At 39.5% G+C, this 20587-nt stretch overlaps 1 protein-coding gene across 1 annotated transcript in view; it reads right to left on the bottom strand.

The window, feature by feature from the left end:
- The window catches only part of ahcyl1 (adenosylhomocysteinase like 1), a 39969-nt gene extending 27337 nt beyond the window's left edge, over positions 1-12632 (bottom strand). Inside the window, exons 1-4 of the mRNA NM_001127975.1 lie at positions 12457-12632; positions 3806-3914; positions 1539-1667; positions 51-151 (exon numbers count right to left, since the gene is read on the bottom strand). Of these exons, the coding sequence (NP_001121447.1) occupies positions 51-151; positions 1539-1667; positions 3806-3914; positions 12457-12546 (429 nt within the window). The 5' untranslated portion in view covers positions 12547-12632. The remainder of the gene's footprint in view (positions 1-50; positions 152-1538; positions 1668-3805; positions 3915-12456) is intronic.
- Positions 12633-20587: the final 7955 nt, after the last annotated feature.

Here is a 20587-nt window from a genome sequence, read left to right as displayed (position 1 = left end):
TGAAAAATGAAAGACAAGAGTATTAATATATGAAAATAGTTTACACTCACCCCTGTTTGTGCAGTAATGTGTGTGCAACCCACGATCTTTGCTCCTAATAGGGGTTTTTCTCCCTGTGCTCTTTTCCTCAGAGAGATTAGAGCCATCATTTCTGGAAATGTCAAATAGAAAGTATTCATTTTGGAAAAGGCTGTTTTTTGCCAAGCTAGCAATGCTAACATATTTAGGCATTCCAGTAGAATTTATGTAAATTTTCCAAAAGAACTATTATATAACATTTTTTTTATTTTACATACATATGAATTTACAACAAAATTTCTGCTAGCTACTTTTTAACAACATTGTTTTAAATTGTACAATATTATATTAAAAGTGTGTAGAGCAACAGCAACAGTATTTTGGTGTGAGATGTTCCAGGTCCAGGATTTCCCAGGCCTAGGGGAGTAATTCATTTCTTGGTTAACGTTGTAATCCCTTATTCTATTTATTTTTATTTAGGAACTCCTCAGTGGGGAACTTACATTAATTAATCTCTAGTATCAAATAGATACTCAGTATACTCAGCACCAGAATCATTGAGCTCTAGGTCAAGACCACCAAATATGCCACAATGTTCCTAATACAGTATCCCCTAAAGCACTAAGGAACGAAATTAGCATCTCAAGCTGCTTTACTGGGACCATAAACCATCTGCTGAGTTTGTACAATGTTACTAAGTTGGGCATATATATTGATTGCACTGTGGCTGGTTAGACCTATTGAACCAATCTTCCTTATCCATATCAAGGTTTAATTCTTTGGTCCCATTTTTAATATAGACGATTTCCATCACAGTGAATAATTAACCATGTTCAAACACAATGCTTAAGTAGCTTTTTGGATACTGGATATTTTAAGCAAATGATCTCTAGTACAGAGGTAGCTAATGTGGGCCATTATTAAGAGATAAATAGTTTTTTATTTGATGGTATCGGAATAATTCTGATTCTGGAAATTATTTCTGCAATGTAGTACACTCAGGAAGAGTATCCTGCTATAACAAATGCACTCAGGTAACCCATAAAACTAAATAGGGGATGTTCTGTAATAGGATGATGATGATTTATTTTATTTCATCACTGGAGAGTTTAGTGTTTTGTGTGTCTTATGCATGCACATTATATAATGCAGATGTATTGAGTCAACTTCTGAATCTTCACATGTCTACACATGCTGGTTTGTTGTCAGTAAGATATCATTTGGGCAACTGAGCCTAAAGATAATTAAAATATATTAGAATCCCTATACCACCCTGGGTTCAATGTCAATTTGAAATCTTTAATTAAGTTATGAGTTACCCCTGTAACTAATGCAATTTAGATCTCCATAAAGATCTTCACCTTAAGATGCGCAATATAGTTAGATTTCCATGTGAAGTTTATTTGGAATAGTTTGTAGTGGGTGCAGAACACAAATTAAGTTGACTCAAAGAGGTTAACTAATAGGCAATGTTCTTGCTTAAGAGTTCTACATGCCATTTATTTACAAGCAATATCCACCTTGTTCTGCAATTTCAATCTCCCGTCGACCAAAATCAGCCTGTTTGATGTTTTTGACACAGAAGTCAGCACTACCTTTCGAGGTGATTTGTTGCTTGTCTCTTGGAGACGTCTCGTCATCTGAACTATCTGTATAAGAAGCCACTAACATGTTATAAAAGAGAAAAAAAAAAAAAAAAGAAATAAATTGACTTATGAAAATAGTGAAGGATTGATTCTTACTATGTAAAAAGGTGCAGTCTTCATAAGGCATTTGCTGGTTTTTTTTTTTTTAGATAAAAACATATTACTGAAAGGATATAAAGCAGTGGTTCTCAACTCAACCCTTTAATACAGTTCCCCATGTTGTGGTGACCCCCAACCATAAAATGATTCCTAAAACCATCGGAAATATGTGTTTTCCGATGGTCTTAGGCGAGGGTTGTTCGACCCTCAAAGCGGTCCTGACCGACAGGTTGAAAACCACTGATATAAAACCTTAGAAGGGGCTTTTTTGGGGGGGAGTACCATACAATGTGTTAGCATGGTTATATGCTTGAAATGTATAATTCATTAGTGTGAGGAGATGTTAGCTAGACCTTGTTTTCTACTTTTTTTTTAAAAACATATAATTAGCATATCTGAAGGAAAAAAGAGTTCATTATTTTCAATAAAATTAATTATGACACTAGATAATACCTTTTAAATATAAAAGACTACACTTTGGTGCATGTTTTGTATATGCAGGTTTATCACTCATTTTGATCAAATTTTATACATTTGTGGTACAGGTCTTTAATGCTGGTGGCTTTGTTGCTGAATCGGAAAATGTAAATAAACTGAATCTGAAAATGTGACCTGTGGCATAATTTAGAATCTGCATAAACATGTTTCTTCTAATATTTGATGCAAATTGATAATTATTTATTAAAAAACGAAAAAATCCTTTGAGGTGCAAAAATTGTGTTTTGTGCTACTGAGCCATAAAGTAAAATGACAAATTCAGTCAGTCTGACTGAATGCTAAGTTATCAGTTGAATCAGACTCTTGCTATAAATGCTAAAATTAAAACACAAAATAAAATAAATCAAGATTCAATACACCCTAACATATAAAGTTTCTGGATAAGGATTTCCAGATAATAAAAAAAAACACATTCACATGATGATCTATGAAAAGTAGGGATGCATCAAATCCAGGATTCGGTTCGGGATTCGGCCAAGATTCGGTCTTTTTTGGCAGGATTCGGATTCCGACGAATCCATGGTCCAGGCCGAACTGAATCCTAATCCTAAAAATTATGTAAACACAGAAGTTGAAAATTTTTCCAACATTTTCCGATATTGAACTCTTCCAAAACCTAATTAGCATATGCTAATTCTGTTTCAGTTCGGTATTTGGCCGAATCCTTTACGAAGGATTCATGGATTCGGTGCATCCCTAATAAAAAGAGAAGGATAATTTATCAAAATAACAATTATGAGTATTAAGGACAATGACCTTATAAGGATGATTTATCAAAATTTTTTTTTTTATTTTTTTTTAGGATTTGAGGAAAAACACAGACAAAAAAATGCAAATGCGAATATACTTGAGAATATTCTTAAGAACCTGAAATGGTCTGTATTTATTAAAGAAAAAATCTTCGAAAAGTCAGATCCTAACAACTTTATTTATTTATTTTCCCAGTTATTACAACATTCAAGTTTTTTAGCCTTGTTGAAAAGCAATGTAACAATGTGATTCTCGCCAGTGTGCAAAATACATGTGGGAAAATAATTTTGTGTTTTTTCTTAAATAAGTTAGCATTTGAGATGAAAAGTCGCATGATTTTTGGTGCAGTTTTTTTTACACATCTGCATTTTTGGTTCATGAAATCGAACTGTAGATTTTTTGTTTAAATATGAATTTAAAAAATTGTGCTCCTAGATCAAGGACCTAGAACACTGCAAACTCCCCTTTGCATAGTTATGTCTGGAACAACGTGTTACATTTTATGCTGGATTAGAAAGTTGGCACAAGATGCAGAGAGCAGAGGGCACATGACAGCCCTTTACTTAATGCTCGTCATAGTCTGGTGGTAAGTACAAGGCTCTCCTGTGCCTTGCAACTGTGGTACTTCCTAACTTGTCTGTGTTGTGTGAATGATGATGCATTCAAATCAATGAAACTGAAAATACAGAATCTGTGGTGCTGATAAATTCAGCGATGTTCATTCAATGATCTTTGGCAAGCTAAAGTTTAAAGGTTAAACTACCACTCATATCTGTGAATAGAAAAAAACCTACCAGAACTGTAGCTGTCTGTGGATGACTGAGAAATGGAGCGTGATAGCGATCTGCGACCAGTTTTGGTAGGAAACTTGCTGAACTCCTGCATGTCATCAGCAAACTGGATCTGTTCAACATAAAGATTTAATATATAACATGTCTTATGGAAACAGTAGTATTTCAGCAGTGACAAAATGTATTGGGTTAGCAGAAAATATGCATCATAACCAAATTAGACAGGTGCATAAATGTGGGCACCCGAACAGAGATATTACATCAATACTTAGTTGAGCCTCCTTTTGAAAATGTAACAGCCTCTAGACACTTCCTTTAAGCCTTTGATGAGTGTCTGGACTCTGGATGGTGGTATTTTTGACCATTCATCCATACAATATTTCTCAAGTTCAGTTAAATTTGATGGCTGCCGAGCATGGAAAGCCTGATTTAAATCATCCCATAGATTTTCTATGATATCGGGGGCCGTCACAAGTCGGGGGACTGTGACGGCCATTCCAGAATATTGTACTTCTCCCTCTGCATAAACGTCTTTGTAGATTTCCAACTGTGTTTAGGGTCATTGTCTTGTTGGAATATCCAACCCCTGCGTAACTTCAACTTTGTGACTGATGCTTGAACATTATCCTGAAGAATTTGTTGATACTGGGTTGAATTCATCTGACCCTCTACTTTAACAAGGGCCCCAGTCCCTGAAGGAGCCACACAGCCCCACAGCATGATGGAACCTCCACCAAATTTGACAGTAGGTAGCAGGTGTTTTTCTTGGAATAATAATAATAATAATAATGTTCTTCCTCCACCCTACAAAGTGCTTTTTGTTATGACCAAATTTTTGTCTCATCAGTCCAAAGCACTTTGTTCCAAAATGACTGTGGCTTGTCTAAATGATCTTTTGCATACAACAAGCAACTCTGTTTGTGGCATGATTGCAGAAAGGGCTTCTTTCTCATCACCCTGCCATAGAGATGTTCTTTGTGCAAACTGTGCTGAACTGTGGAATGTGTAGAGATACACCATCTGCAGCAAGTTCTTGCAGGTCTCTGGAGGTGATCTGTGGGTTGTCTGTAACCATTCTCACAATCCTCCGCATATGCCGCTCTTGTATTTTTCTTGGCCTGCCAGACCTGGGTTTTACAGCAACTGTGTCTGTGGCCTTCCATTTCCTGATTAACATTCCTTACAGTTTAAACTGATAGCTACCTTTTTGTAGCCTTCCCCTAAACCATGATACTGATCTTTGTTTTCAGATCTTTTGAGAGTTGCTTTGAGGATCCCATGCTGTCATTCTTCAGAGGAGAGTCAAACAGAAGCACAACTTGCAATTGGCCACCTTAAGGCTAATGCCACACGAGGCATAGGGCTGATATTTTCGGCAAGCGGAAAAGCGATTGCTGAAAATTCCGCCCTTCGCCTCCTACATGTGCCTGCACCCGAATGAATGAGATACGCTCCGGTGTGGGCACATGTAGCCGATATACGCATGAAAACGTGAGATAATGCAAAGTCTTGCGTTTTTATGCGTATATGGGCTACATATGCCTGCACCGGAGCGTATCTCATTCATTTGGGTGCAGGCACATGTAGGAGGCGTAGGGCGGAAATTTCAGCAATCGATTTTCCTCTTGCCGAAAATATCGGCCCTACGCTTCGTGTGGCATTAGCCTAAATACCTTTTCTCATGATTGGACACACCTGCTTATGAAGTCCAAGGCTTAACGAGCTAATCCAACCAATTTGGTGTTGCCAGTAATCAGTATTGAGCAGTTACATGCATTCAAATTAAATTATTATGCAGGCTGAGTTGGGTTCCCAAACTTTTTCATACGAATGTAGTTTATACAGACTTTGAGCAACCTGCACTATGCTAAAACAATGTTACACCAGAATTAAATTAAGCGTCAACTAGATGCAGACAATTAAGCACACTCATTTTTTCAAAATCACTACATTTGTGACAGAAACACCACGTAAACATATCAGCAAAAGCCAATGTTACACACATGCAAAAGTACAGAATTTTTAAGAACTGCCCAGGAACAATTTTTGTAAAACATGGTTAATATTACAAGAAAGTAGACCCCAGTGTGTGTAATTGTTCACAGTCTCAGAGCTGAAAATAGAAGGGCTGATGTTATATTTTGTATCAAATAACCAATAAAAAAAGTACAATCCTGAAGAGTAATTTACCTGTCGTGAAACCCACCCAGTTTATAAGTGACCCCTTTCAGTTCAGGCATAGCAGAAAATCCTTATGTATAAAATCAGTTCTGTCAAAACCACAGTGTAAGAATGTAAACTACAAGAAAACATGATACAGTTGCAGATTGTCTGTGCTTAATCCTTACCCCTCTGTGGATTGCTGCAAAATCTAGAATTGTTAAATATATGTAATGCAGCTTTAAGTTTTTTTGGTGTTAAACCACAAGCAATCAGAAAAATTAAGGGTTCACATTATAATGATTTATAAAAGGAAATTTTAAAATGGTACTAAAACTCTATAACAATCTAAGAACAATATAAGAACCTGATCGGAGAATACTTTTACAAATTTAAATAACAGCACATATTTTGCATATGATCACATGACTCTCAAGTTTGTTCCCCTTAAGTCTCTTGCCACACGAGGCGTAGGGCTGATATTTTCGGCAAGCAGAAAAACGCTTGGCGAAAATACAGCCCTATGCCTGCTACTTGTGCCTGCAGCCGAATGAATGGTATACGCTCGGGTGCAGGCACATGTAGCCGATATACGCATGAAAACGCGAGACTTTGCATTCTCACGTGTTTTCATGCGTATATCGGCTACATGTGCCTGCACATGAGCGTATTCCATTCATTCGGGTGCAGGCACAAGTAGCAGGCGTAGGGCTGAATTTTCGCCAAGCGTTTTTCCGCTTGCCGAAAATATCAGCCCTACGCCACGTGTGGCATCAGCCTAACATATTAACTTTTTTTTGTTTTTGTAACCAACAGGTTTCGACCATTTGTCCTTTTTGCTAGTTTGTCTTATGCACTCTCTTCTAATTTACACATATGTGCTAGTTAACAATCAACCCAATATAACGCATCAGAGTAGCTGCCTTTCTAACTGTGATTTAATTACTATAAGTGAATACACTTTTCCTGTAGTGTTTCTGTTATCTTTCTGACCCTGAGCAAAATGCTCAAAATTGGCCTGTGCGGCAACTGCACTGCTGTGCTCTCTAATTTTCAATTTTTCTTTAAAATCAGTTAAATTAGCAACCCCATTTGTACATCAAATTATACAATTGTAGATAATATACACTGCTCAAAAAAATAAAGGGAACACAAAAAAATGACATCCTAGATCTGAATTAATGAAATATTCTTATTAAATACTTTGTTCTTTACATAGTTGAATGTGCTGACAACAAAATCACACAAAAATTATCAATGAAAATAAAATTTATCAACCCATGGAGGTCTGGATTTGGAGTCACACTGAAAATTAAAGTGAAAAAAAAAAACACTACAGGCTGATTCAACTTTGATGTAATGTCCTTAAAACAAGTCAAAATCAGGCTCAGTAGTGTGTGTGGCCTCCACGTGCCTGTATGACCTCCCTACAACGCCTGGGCATGCTCCTGATGAGGTGGCGGATGGTCTCCTGAGGGATCTCCTCCCATGTCCCAGATGTGCCAAATTGGATTCAGGTCTGGGGAACGAGAGGGCCAGTCCATAGTAGCAATGCCTTTGTCTTGCAGGAACTGCTTCAACACTCCAGCCACATGAGGTCTAGCATTGTCTTGCATTAGGAGGAACCCAGGTCCAACCGCATCAGCATATGGTCTCACAAGGGGTCTGAGGATCTCATCTTGGTACCTAATGGCATTCAGGCTACCTCTGGCAAGCACATTGTAGGGCTGTGCGGCCTTCCAAAGAAATGCCACCCCACACCATTACTGACCCACTGCCAAACCGGTCATGCTGGAGGATGTTGCAGGCAGCAGAACGGCGTTTCCAGACTATGTCACATGTGCTCAGTATGAATCTGCTTTCATCTGTGAAGAGCAGTGGCGAATTTGCCAATCTTGGTGTTCTCTGGAAAATGCCAAACGTCCTGCACGGTGTTGGGCTGTAAGCACAATCCCCCGCCTCTGGACGTTGGGCCCTCATACCACCCTCATGGAGTCTGTTTCTGACCATTTGAGCAGGCACATGCACATTTGTGGCCCGCTGGAGGTCATTTTGCAGGGCTCTGGCAGTGCTCCTCCTGTTCCTCCTTGCACAAAGGCGGAGGTAACGGTCCTGCTGCTGGGTTGTTGCCCTCCTACGGCCTCCTCCACGTCTCTTGATGTACTGACCTGTCTCCTGGTAGTGCCTCCATGCTCTGGACACTACGGTGACAGACACAGCAAACCTTCTTGCCACAGCTCGCCTTGATGTGCCATCCTGGATGTGCCATCACTAGAGTGAAAGCACCGCCAGCATTTAGAAGTGACCAAAACATCAGCCAGAAAGCATAGGAACTGAGAAGTGGTCTGTGGTCACCACCTGCAGACATATTGGGGATGTCTTGCTAATTGCCTATAATTTCCACCTGTTGTCTATTCCATTTGCACAACAGCATGTGAAATTGATTGTCAATCAGTGTTGCTACCTAAGTGGACAGTTTGATTTCACAGAAGTGTGATTGACTTGAAGTTACATTGTGTTGTTTAAGTGTTCCCATTATTTTTTTTTGAGCAGTCTATAATGGAAGTTTCAAAAATAAAATAATGCAACTCCCACTAGTTTTTATATCCACAGGCAATGTTCTGAGGCTGGTGGATATAAGTATACAGCGCACTAGCCTATTAGAACATTGCCCTGCCCCTAAGGCCTTGGGCACACAGATCTTTGGATCTGCTGCACACAGCCTGCAGTTTTTTCTGCACACTGAGAGAAGCGGATGCGCTCCCTTTCACATCTCTGTGTATTTGCACTGAAAAGTACAGTTTACACTTCATTGCAGGTACAATGAGCAGAGGTCAGCCAAAAAACACAAAAGCAGGCATTTTCAGGCCAATCTCCTTTCCATATATCTGCACTCAAGCGGAAGCTGTACTTTTTAGGGCAGGTACACAAAGACGCAGAAGGGAGCGGATCTCTCAAGCTGCAAAAAAAAGCAGGCTGAGTGCAGTGTAACCAACGATCTCTGTCAGCCCAAGGTCTAAACATGTCATTCAGGAAGCTGTGCCATGTAAGAGATCATCACAGTTAATAAGGAAGGGGTAAGGGGGGAGGTGGGGCACATACTTAAAAAGATTATCAATATCTGGTTTAAAGGGGAAAAGTGACGTGTTTCTATTATAATCAGAACTTGTCACTATCTCTTCAAGAATGAGTCTGGAATGAGGCAACAGAAGCTGCAGAAGTAAGTGAAGTAAACTAGAATCAAACGTGAATTAACATACCACAGAAATGCCTACTGTTAAATATGAATAGATTGCCTACATAAAATCTGCATACACCAAAAACCCAACCATGAGGAATCAATGTCTGTAAAGCAGGGGTTGTATGTTGTTGTATGTACACATGTGATCATACAGTATCCATGTAAAAAAATTTAAACAATTTAAGGGAGAAGGAAAGGCTAAGTCACTTGGGGGTGCCAAGATGTTAGGAAAAAACTGCACCAGCCCGGGGTATCTGTAGCGAGTGCTTCCTTCTGTGTCAAAATCCCTGGGCCGGCACATGCGCATTAGAGTGAAAAGTCAACTTTTTTGTTAAAGTTCGGCTTTTCACTCTACTGCGCAAACGCGCGAAGAAGGAAGAGGAGACCATGCTCGCAGCTACCCCGGGGGGTGCCTAACATTTTGGCACCCCCAAGTGACTTAGCCTTTCCTTCTCCTTTAAAAGGTACTGTAACTGAGCAACAAAAAATAAAAACTCATTTTACAATCATGTATTTCCCAAAGATTATGCCATTGCCTTCTTTGGATAAAGTGAGCACACCCTTGACTCTAATACCTAGTATTGCCTCCTTTGGCAGAAGCAACCTCAAGTAGGTAATTCTTACAACCCAGTTTCTGAAGTCTGAACACTGCATAAAATATAGGGAAGCACCAAAACCAGGATTTGGTTCAGGATTCAGCCAAGATTCGGCTTTTTTTTCAGCAGGATTCAGATATGGCTGAATCCAATGCCTCTGGCTGAACCAAATTCCTAAAATCATGTGACATTTTGTCACATAAACAAGGAAGTTGAAAATTATATATAAATAAATAATGCAATGATTCATTTAAAGGGGATGTTTAACTACCATAGTTTAGAAGAAAAATAGTCTTAAAATATGAATATTTACATCATACTAATTTTAAAGATGAAGCACCACTTTAAAAACCAGAACATCTGTGTACTCTGTTTTTCTGCCTTTTAGCCAAAATATGTGAAAGCAACCCACCCACCTATGGAGAGATGATTAATATCCTAAATACAAAGTGTATAAAGCCTGAAAATATGGGATAATATTTTGAAACAACAGATTTTAATATGTATGTGATAGTCAATTCTTTCAAGTGGTCTTCATGTTTTATATTTATTTTTTATAGTTTTTGAATTATAGTAGAACCCCGAATTTACGTCCCCGGATTTAACATTTTCCCACCATTTTGTTGTGGTCCCACCAATTTGTATGCATTTCTATGGGCTCTCTTCCCGGATTTTACATTTGTATTTCCCGCATTTTACATTGTTTTTAACATGCATCGCCCTGATTTTACATTTTCCCTGATTTTACATTTTTTTCCATGGTCCCCTGAAAAACGGAAAATGGGGGTTCTACTGTATATGCCTTCTACTGACTCTTTCAAGCTTTCAGATGGGGGTCATGGACCCCCAGCAGCCCATAAACTATTGCTCTGTGAGGCTACAATATTGTAACATCTGAAGTTTCAAACTGGAAAGCTGCTGAACAAAAAAAGCTAAGTAGTTCAAAAACCACAAATAATAAAAAAATGAAGACCAACACTTTTTACATCAAAACCAGTCAAATCAACTGGACTTGCTGTGTTTTTTCTTAAGACATTTTGCCAGTCATCCAACCGGCTTTCTCAAGAAAGCCAGTTAGATGATTGGTGAAACATCCTAAAAAAACACAGCAAGTCCAGTTGATTTGATTTATTACTATAGACATACCCTCACCTGGATGAATGAGAATCTTTACAAACAAGGACTGTGATTGGCTATTTGTAGCCCTATATGGGCTGCTAGCCTGCAGGAGGCTTTGATTGGAGTAAAACTACATGTCTGTGCTTCCAAAACTTGCCTCCAAACCAGAAATTTAACCTACTTTAAGGCCACTGGGAGCAATATCAAAGGGGGTGATGAGCAACATATTGCTCAAGAGCCATTAGTTGGGGATCACTGCTCTACATCATACTAAAAGTTAATTCAAGGTAAACATTAGGTGTTCCTTTAATGCTTACCGCTCTAACATACATGCTAATCTTATAAGTCTTATGTATATAAGTTCAACAGCTTGCTGTACCAAACCTAACTATATATTTTTTTTTTTACTTCTCACCTCTTTCTTTTTCTCTTTTTTCTTCACTTTTCTGTGGATTACATTACATTGTTACAGCAATAATTATTTGTTTAAAATTATAAATAAAATATTATTTTGCTCCCATTACATTTTTACAAACTGGTCCTGTTTGAATAGACTACAAAGCCCATAATGTACTATAATGCATTTGAAGCATGGTTACAAGCAGTTACAGCTGTTGAAATCATCCTTAAGACTAATGCTGCATATTTTCTAATTCTCTCGGTGGCTGAAAAACGCACAATATCATCATCCGTAGAAATAACTTAAACAGTTTGATGGAAAACACACTATGCGTAAATACGCTAGAAAACGCGTTACCACGGACTTTTCATGATTTTGCCGAAATACGCCGTTATTTGCACAGCAACCTATTCCTATGTATACACAAAGGCAGCTGTCAGACCTTGCGGAAATACGCTGCGTTTTTACTATTTCGCACTATTAGCACCATGGGAAACGGGATTTGCTACATCACCAGTAGTAGGCTGAAAAACGCCATAGTCAGGGGCTGTGTGGGTTGTGCGGCATTTTTAGGCGGAGAAAATACACAGCGTAAAAACGCCACTTCTGGCATTAGCCTTAGGTAGAGAAAGATGAAAGTCTAATATGTTTTAAAAAGAAGTGGGTTTCTTTGATAAAATAAAAGCAATATGTTTATTTCTTATGGCAGCAGTAGCCAATCGTACTATTTTAATACAAGCCCTTTATATAAAATAATGGTACTAAACACCTGCGTGTAATATGCTGATCTGCAACAGGCATTAACAACCACCTTATATAAATCCATAGATCTAACTAGATTCCCTTGTTGCAGCATGCAGTCTTTCTTATAAAGGAATAGAAATACTAGAATGCAAGTGGTTAAAAACATTTACACGCAAAGTTAAATACGCCACAAAATAAATAGAGAACATGTTTGAGTATATAACCAAGTAAAAGTAAGGCGTAATTGACAGGATAAAAGAGAACCGGCACTGCAAGAAAGCCACATGAATAAAGTGGAAACCGGAAGGGTGCACAGCACATAACACTAGCCAGCCTTACACGAACACATCAATGTGACATGTATGACGTCACGCATACGAAAGGACGTTTTTACCTTCTTGGGGGTCTTGCTGACAGGGGCCATAAATAAAAATTTCTCTGCGGCTGCAGGCTCATCTGCAGCCACTGCATCTGGCAACGACATAACGAGACTGTCTTCTAACCTAATACCCAAGAACAGATAGAAATTCCCGTCAGCTACCGGAATGACAGCTGCTCAGTTGGAGAGCGTGAACGTCACTACAACGTTCTGCGTCATCACGACATGGGAATACGCGCATCGTAGTGTAAGGGCAACGCAGAGTACTTTCTGGTGAGCGTGCGAAAGATGGCCACAAGAGGGCAAGTCAATCGTATGCATGAACTTCCACGGATAGGGCCAAAGGGGGAACTATTCCCTTCTAGGAATTTGAACTACATAACGCAGGATATTACTTATATAGGTTTTTGTCTGTTATAAATTAGAACACTTTTTAAGATTACCATTAACAACCCTTAATAAGTTTAAACAAGGCTTGCATCTGGAGTTTAGCGCCCCTTGAAACAAATGGGCCGTCCCAGAGCTGATTGGTCATCGCAAACTGCTCACTGATGCAAGTCCGGACCTACTCCCTGTAGGAAAGTGGTTGCCTGTGTAAGAAATGAGAGCGGAAAATCTCATAATAATGAAACAGTAGATTAGTATTAAACTGTCAGGTGTGATTATCTTGGAGTGTGAATGCTAGTGTGTGAGTGTACCAAACTGTCAATGTTAATGTTTGTTTGTAAGGACGATTGTGTGTAATAGAGTATTTAACTTATGTATGGCTTTGTATGTATTACTGCATTATTGAATTGTGTAAGTATGTAACCTCTATTTCAGCTCAATAGCTGCCTTCCCGGACTAGTACCAGTAGAACATGGATTACAATGTACTCTCTTACCCAGAATTGGACGGTAAGGGTGTTGTGAAACTACACCTCTCTTGCTGCTATGCAGAAAAATGAAACCAGAGGGCACCACATACAGAGTGTAATACAGACTGACACTCCCCTGTGGGCAGACTTGGCAGGAATCTCATTTCACCTCTGCGACACACCCCATAGTGGATCACCTCAGGGAATTCTCTATCCCGATTTCCTAGTCACTTGGATCCCTACACTACAGGCAATGTGGCCTTGGGAGAGATACCTCCAAAACTACAAGTCCTTTGTAGGAGCTCAGAACTGCTCTTTGTATCTCAACCCTAACTGCCTTACACTCCTAGAGTGTACTATAAAGGGAGCTACACCTGCCACTATCTAATGCCTCATTCAAGGGGCCCTGTTCCCCAACTTTACTGGGCCTGGGCCCCTGCCCTGGGCTCACAGCACACATCCACCCTTTTCCTCAGGTGGAACCAAAGCGGAAGGTGCCACTCTTTTCCTAGCACTATACCAAAGTGAGGCAGGATGTGGTCACCCTGCCTTCTAACCAATAGCAGACATATGTTAATGAACTCACTTAGATACATTCCCTTTTGCCCAGCAACTAAGGGAACTGAACCTGCAGGGATTTAAAGCCATCGGGGGCATTTAATTCTATGGGTCCCTACAAGTACATATTGGATGTATGCTGCCAACCGTTTCCTATTGTGTTGTACTTATTCACTTCTCACTGCTAATTTACCCCCACACTCACCTCCCTGTCTCTGCTAGGGCATACATATATATATGCCCTTCTACTGACGATTCCCTTTATTGCTGGCGGAAAGGCATTTTAGAGAGATTAGATGCCCATGTTAGCTGAGATTTAACTATATGACAATCTCATTAAGTGACTCAGTTTAGGGCTGTGGTAGATGGGGAGACTAGTCGCCCGCAACAAATCTCCCTTGTCGCGGGCGACTAATCTCCCCAAAATACCATCCCACCGGTGAGTATGTAAATTGCCGGTGGGATGGCGTACGCGGCGCTGCAATTTCGGGGAAATCGCAGCACCACGTATGCCATCCCACCAGCAAGTCTGGCTTGGGACTCTTTCAGTTACATGGGTGTAGGAGAACAATAAGTTACCTGAAAGCAGTACTAATGTGTAGAGTTGGCTCTTTAAAGTGATACTGACATGAAAAAAATACTTTTCAAAATATTAATGTAAATAAAAAGTTACCTATAGTTTGTGTTGATCATTTTTCACCGACAGGTTTGCTTTTGTAAGTAAATGTTACATAAAGTCCCTAAACCTGACTGTTTTGCCAACCTGACTGTCCCTTCTCAGCCTGTCAGTTATAGCTTTGAATGCTAACAAACTATTGCTGTGCAGATATTGCCCCCCCCTCATAGAGGAACTTGGGTGATCAGATAGGTAATGTAAAAGCATTGGGAAAATACATTTAAGCAAAAATTATAAAGCTCATATAAATAAGCTATATAATTATATGTATATTTATATATTTTTGGTGTCTGTATCTCTTTAATGCTCAGACCCAGGCACAGTGTACTTAGATGGCTGCCTACAAACCAATATTACAACTTAAAAAAAATAAATTTGTTGGTTCAAAAATAAAATTTTACATGGTAGAGTGAATTATTTGCTATTATTTATTTGCAAACACTAATCTGATGCTGTTCCAATCATTCAGGTGGTAAGTCTGATTGGACAGAATGGTGTAAAGCTATTTAAATGTGTATGGTCACTGGTATGGTTTCAGTTTATTTAGCCCAAATGTAGGCAGATCTCAAAATGTTGCACCCATAGGTTCACGCCCGCTCTACTTCCCAGCCTCCTAATTATACCTGACAACCAGCAGTGTAAGTGTGTGGCACATGTAGTGGGGATGTGGCAGTAGCTTGAACCACCAGCATGCAACTGCTTGCTCACTCCTCAGTTGCTGCTAGTGAGTGTGCAGCAGCAGCGAGTTTATATACAGTATACATACTGCCAAAGGAAAAGTAGTCAGCTTTCTTACACTATTATTCTGCTGCAGAGCAGTTAATGCTTAGTTTTCATGGTTTGATAAATTCCTCCTCAGTTTTCTGACCTTACAAGGTCATGGACTGGAAGTAGGTGGCAGACAGAGAACAAGAAAACACAAATCACTGATCCACAGGGGGACTGATTATTCTTTTCAAAGACAGAGGAAATTGGGTTAATATAGTTAAAAGTTATTACATATTCCAGTTGCTAGATGGCAGCATAGGTCAGGGAATCCCTATGGAAGAAAGTGGTTTTTGACTGATATCAGTGGTTTTTGACTGATATCAGGAATAAGGATTGCTGAGAATTTTTACCTCATAGCCCAATGTAATAGATATTTTACCAGATTTACATTAGGTTAATTATCTATCTAAGGAGCTGAGACTCCACTGAGGAAAAGGAGAGGACAGTACACCAGCACCACTTGGCCACAGGGACAAGGCCAAGATTAGCTAGGTCGGGGGTCGGGAACCTTTTTGCGTGAGAGAGCCACGGATGCTGCGGGGCAAGGTAGGCTGGGTCCCAAGGATGCCGGATGTGATGCAGAGGAGGGCGTGACCTGCGCTCGGCGGATAGAAGACTTAGAACACGTCTTCTATCCGCCGAGCGCAGGCTATGCCCCCCATTTTTTCTTATTAAAGATTTGGCAGCAAGCCAGATGCAGCCATCAAAAGAGCCACATCTGGCTCCAGAGCCATAGGTTCCCTACCCCTGAGCTAGGTTGTCAGCAGGGCTCCTTTGTGTGCCTGTTTCTGGGCTGGACACCAGCAAGGCCAAGGGGGTTTCTCTGGAGAAGAATTAAGTGTAGAAGGTGGCTTTTAGTTGGTATTGTGTGCTATGGTCCACTGGACTGTTTACTTTTATTGAGTAGGTGAACAACTGAAACTGATGTAAAGCCGTGGAGACAACCACAAATAAAATCTCTTCCTAAGGTTAATTACAAGACCTGTATGGCCCTTTTTACCTAAGGGGTTAAGTAGTAAAAGACACTAAGTTTGCCCAGGAGCAAGTAACCCATAACCCACTTGGCTCTTACTGTAAAAAGCCGCTTCCAAATATTAAGATGGAACCAACTTTCTTTTAATTAGAATGGATGCCCTCATGTTTGCTGAAAGGACCTACTGATAAATAAAGCATTAGAGAGATTAGTATATGATCCTCTGATATATTTATACAGTTATCATATTCCCCCTTAGTCGCCTTGTTGCCATAAATAACCCCAAATTGTCCAGCCTTATTTTTATGTTGGGTTTTTAACTGTTTGACTTCAGCTTATTCTTCCGCTTTTTCCTCTTCTTATTCTTAGAGCCCCCCATTTTCTAAACATTTTCTTAACATAAACCGAATGAGCGACATTTGTTGGATGACCCAAAGTGGGAGGGGCCAACAATAGCCAATCAAATTTCACCCATTGACTAAGCTTTGAGGCTACACTCCCCAAACTTGAATCACATAGTCATGGGGCCAGCCTGAATGAAAACCTAATGATTGTTGGATGCCCAAAAGTGGGTGGAGCTGTGAACAGCCAATCAGATTTTATCTATTGACTTGGTGGAAATTCAACTTGTTGCCAATCTCACAGTAATAACACCAGGGTCCGCAAAGTTTGCAGATTTAGGCACCAGGTACTGTAACTGCGGCAAAAGTGGGAAGAGCCACCAACAGCCAATCAGATAAGTAACAAGTCAGTGACTCGTTGTCTGCACAATAGCTGCTAGGCAGACGTTTTGAAACTATTGTAACAACTCACACCTCAGCTCCCAGGTAATGCTGAAAGTTTGCAAAGGTACTAGCTGTGTGAGCAACTTGATTGAACTGGTAAAGGGGAGTGCACACAGGGGGTTTAAGAAACCTATGCCTGACTAATAGGCTGCATGGCCAGTGCATGTTAACTCACGCTGCAATCCTAACAGCCAATCAGACACCTATTGATTTTTTTTTGGTTTAAATTTAAAATGCTGCCTTTATCACACTATTTATGTCAGGGTTCCCAAACGTTGCACAGTCAATGGCTGACTATGTGGGGAAAGTGGGTGGAGCCACCAACAGCCAATCCATTTCAACCCATTAAATTTCATTGATTTATATTTAAACTGATGCCATTATTTAAGTATTAATTTCAGGGTTATTAAACTTTCCAAAGTTAGTCACTGGGTATTTGCCTTTCAAAGTTATAAAAAGTGGGCAGAGTCACCATCAGGCAATTACATTTCACTTATTTACTTTCAATGGTGAAGTGTAAAATGTTGTCAGTCCCACCATTTTTATGCCTGAGTCCCCAGACGTTGCAAAGTTGGTCACTGGGGGACTGCAGTTCAAAAATAGAAAAAGTGGGTTGGGCCACTAATAGCCAATCAGATTTCATCCATTGAATTTTATTGGTTTAAATTTAAAATGCTGCCATTCTCACACTATTTATGCCAAGGTGCCCACTGTTTGTCACTGGGTAACTTCGACTCAAGGTTAGAAAAAGTGGGCACACCCACCAACCATTAATTACAATTTACCTATTGACTTTTATTGGTTTAAATTTAAACTGCTGCTGTTCCTTAACTATTAATCCTAGGGTCCCTAAACTTTGCAGAGTAACAGTAACTGCAGTTCCAGATTAGAAAAAGTGGGTGGAGCCACCAATCAGATGTCACTCGTTGACTATCAGTGGGGAAATTTAAGTTGCTGTCATTCAGACACTATTAAAACCAGGGTCCCCAAACTTTGCACAGTAGTTTTTACTATATAACTGTGGTCCAAGTTTAGAAAAACTGGTGGAGCCAACAACAGAGCAGATTTCTTTCAGTGACTTTACATTTTTCAAACTAACATGAAGTTTGTTCTTAAACTTCTCTTTCTACTTTGTAACTGAGACTGTTTATACTCTTTACCAGCTTTGCTGCCCTTCTTTGGACTTGCTGCAATTCAATAATATATAAAAAGTATAGTGTTTATATTCATTCAATTCATCAATGCAGAATCTAGATCCTCTGGAAGAGCCTGCTATTCAGCCTGATCTTATGTTAACATCAGCAAATAAGGATTATGTTTTTCTAGTTCATGATGTCATTAAGTCTACTATTAAGTCTGAGTGGGTGGTCCCAGATAAGAATTTTTTTTCATCTAAAAACATTCCTTTTTCTGAGGATGAGGTTAAACAATGGGATGCTGCTCCTAAGGTGGATGCTTATATCACTAGAGTAGCAAGGAGAACTACATTGCCTGTAGTTTTCCCTCAAGAATCCAGATGACACATTTCAATTTTGAAGAAGATTAATTCTGTTTTAGACACTATTTGTAAACCAACAGTAGCAATTACCCTATTGGCTAGGGCCAACAACATTTGGCTGTCTAATATCGAGGAAGCACTCCAAAAAAAGTCAGCAGAGATTCTTCACTTTGTGGAAGAGGTTAAATTAGTTAATGAGTTCTGTGCAGAAGCTTCCATGAATATTCTTAAGCTGTCTGCTAGGAAGAGTCTTTCGTCACTGCCCGCAGTTTTTTTTGGCTGAAACAGTGGTTGGCTGACACACCTTCTAAGCATAGTTTGAGTACTCTGCCTTACAAACGAGATTTGTTGCTTGAGAATATTATTTCTAAGGCTTCAGCAAGCAAGTAGGCTTTCCTGCCTCAAGATAAAAGAGATGTTCTTTCAGGGGTAGCAGATCCTTTCTTAAAGATGCCAGATCATATCATCCAGGTAGAAACTCTCAAAAGTATTCTTCATGGAAGTGTAAGTCTAAGTCCTTTCAGGCTAAGAAGGAGGTCAAATTTGAGAGGAATAAATCTTTCTGAAGTTTTGTGAGCCCAGCAGTCACCCGTTGGAGCGAGACTTCAAAGCTGTTTCGGCTGAAACAACTACAGAAAGCTGGGTATGAGAAGTCATCTCAAGAGGTTACCCTGCCCCCCTTCATTAGCTGATTGGCACCTAGGTCAGCATTCAATAGAATGTATTTTAGCTCTATACTTTATAATAAGGGGTAATGTAGGCTTGATGCAAAATAAGCTTTTGAGATAATCTGTTCCTCTTAACTAAACAAGGGCTTCTCTGCCCTGGCAGCAGAATAAACAAGGAATATGTGGTACAGGTGTCTTCAACTCAGGCATGCATCTGCTAGTCAGGTTCCCGCTCCCCCTAGATATCCCTCTCGTACTTGAGGGAGCTTTAAGAACACCAGACAAAAAAAATCTAGTGTTTCTTATCTACTTTATCTTCAATACACAAAGGGGCAACCCCTTTTGTGCGCTTCCATACTAAATGGGTGGTAGCTATATCACAGATCGAGGCTGATGACTGGTTGGTCATTCCTTTTTAATTAATAGTGACAATATTCTAATACAATAACATATGACACACCTAACACAACACAACTGCATTCCATGGTACTCAAATCAGATCAGACAATCCATGTATTAGATGTGGGTGCACTCTGGTACGTTTCTACATACATTATGGACCTGCCTGCTGATAGCTAAGTTTTGGGAAAATGGTAACAATGCTACCTTGAGATTGGAGATGGTCAAAGAAAATATGGCAGTTTCCAAGAATGTATAATCCTTCTCACAAGCTGTAATCAGAGACCACCTTTATTAGCATATATGTCTTCCATGAGGCTGAGTTGGATAAGAAAATAAATATGATGTATACTGAATGAGGAGGATGGGGAAAAATATAACATGAAAAGTAGTAATCTTTTTAGTACATACCCTTAGGATGCCAAATGTACATTCCCCAGGGGCATGCCTCTTGGGACTGGTTGAGAACATAGTCCCTGGCAGGTACCAGCTTATTTTTCTGCAGCTTCTATACTTTAGGCTCCTGTCACACACTATGCTCCAAAAAACTTATTGTTGTTTTGCATGCGGAGCCATTGTGTCAGGTCAGGTGCATGCATACTGGGCGGATTTCGGTGCATAACTGCATACTCGAGCCAATTAGTTAATGACTCGAGTCAATTGGCTAATTTCACATTCAAGATAAAATTAAAAACTCCAGTACAAATTACTGGCAAATTAGTAAATGTAGATATAGGGTAGGGACAGTCAGAAAGAATTTATAATGTAAACGGTGGAACAAAAGTTCTCTATAAAGTATCTATAAAATATATATTGCATAAACCAGCTTATATGTAAAACCCTGCTTCATATAAATAAACCGTTTTCATAAAAATATACTTTTTTAGTAATATGTGCCATTGCGTAATCCTAAGTAGAAAAATGCAATTTTAAGAATTAAGAGCCACCTCCTGAAATCATAAGAT

Source organism: Xenopus tropicalis, chromosome 2 (assembly GCF_000004195.4).
Source record: "Xenopus tropicalis strain Nigerian chromosome 2, UCB_Xtro_10.0, whole genome shotgun sequence".
NCBI lineage: Eukaryota > Metazoa > Chordata > Amphibia > Anura > Pipidae > Xenopus > Xenopus tropicalis.
The sequence above is the reverse complement of the archived record's forward strand: the minus strand, read 5'-3'. Positions and strand labels throughout refer to the sequence as shown.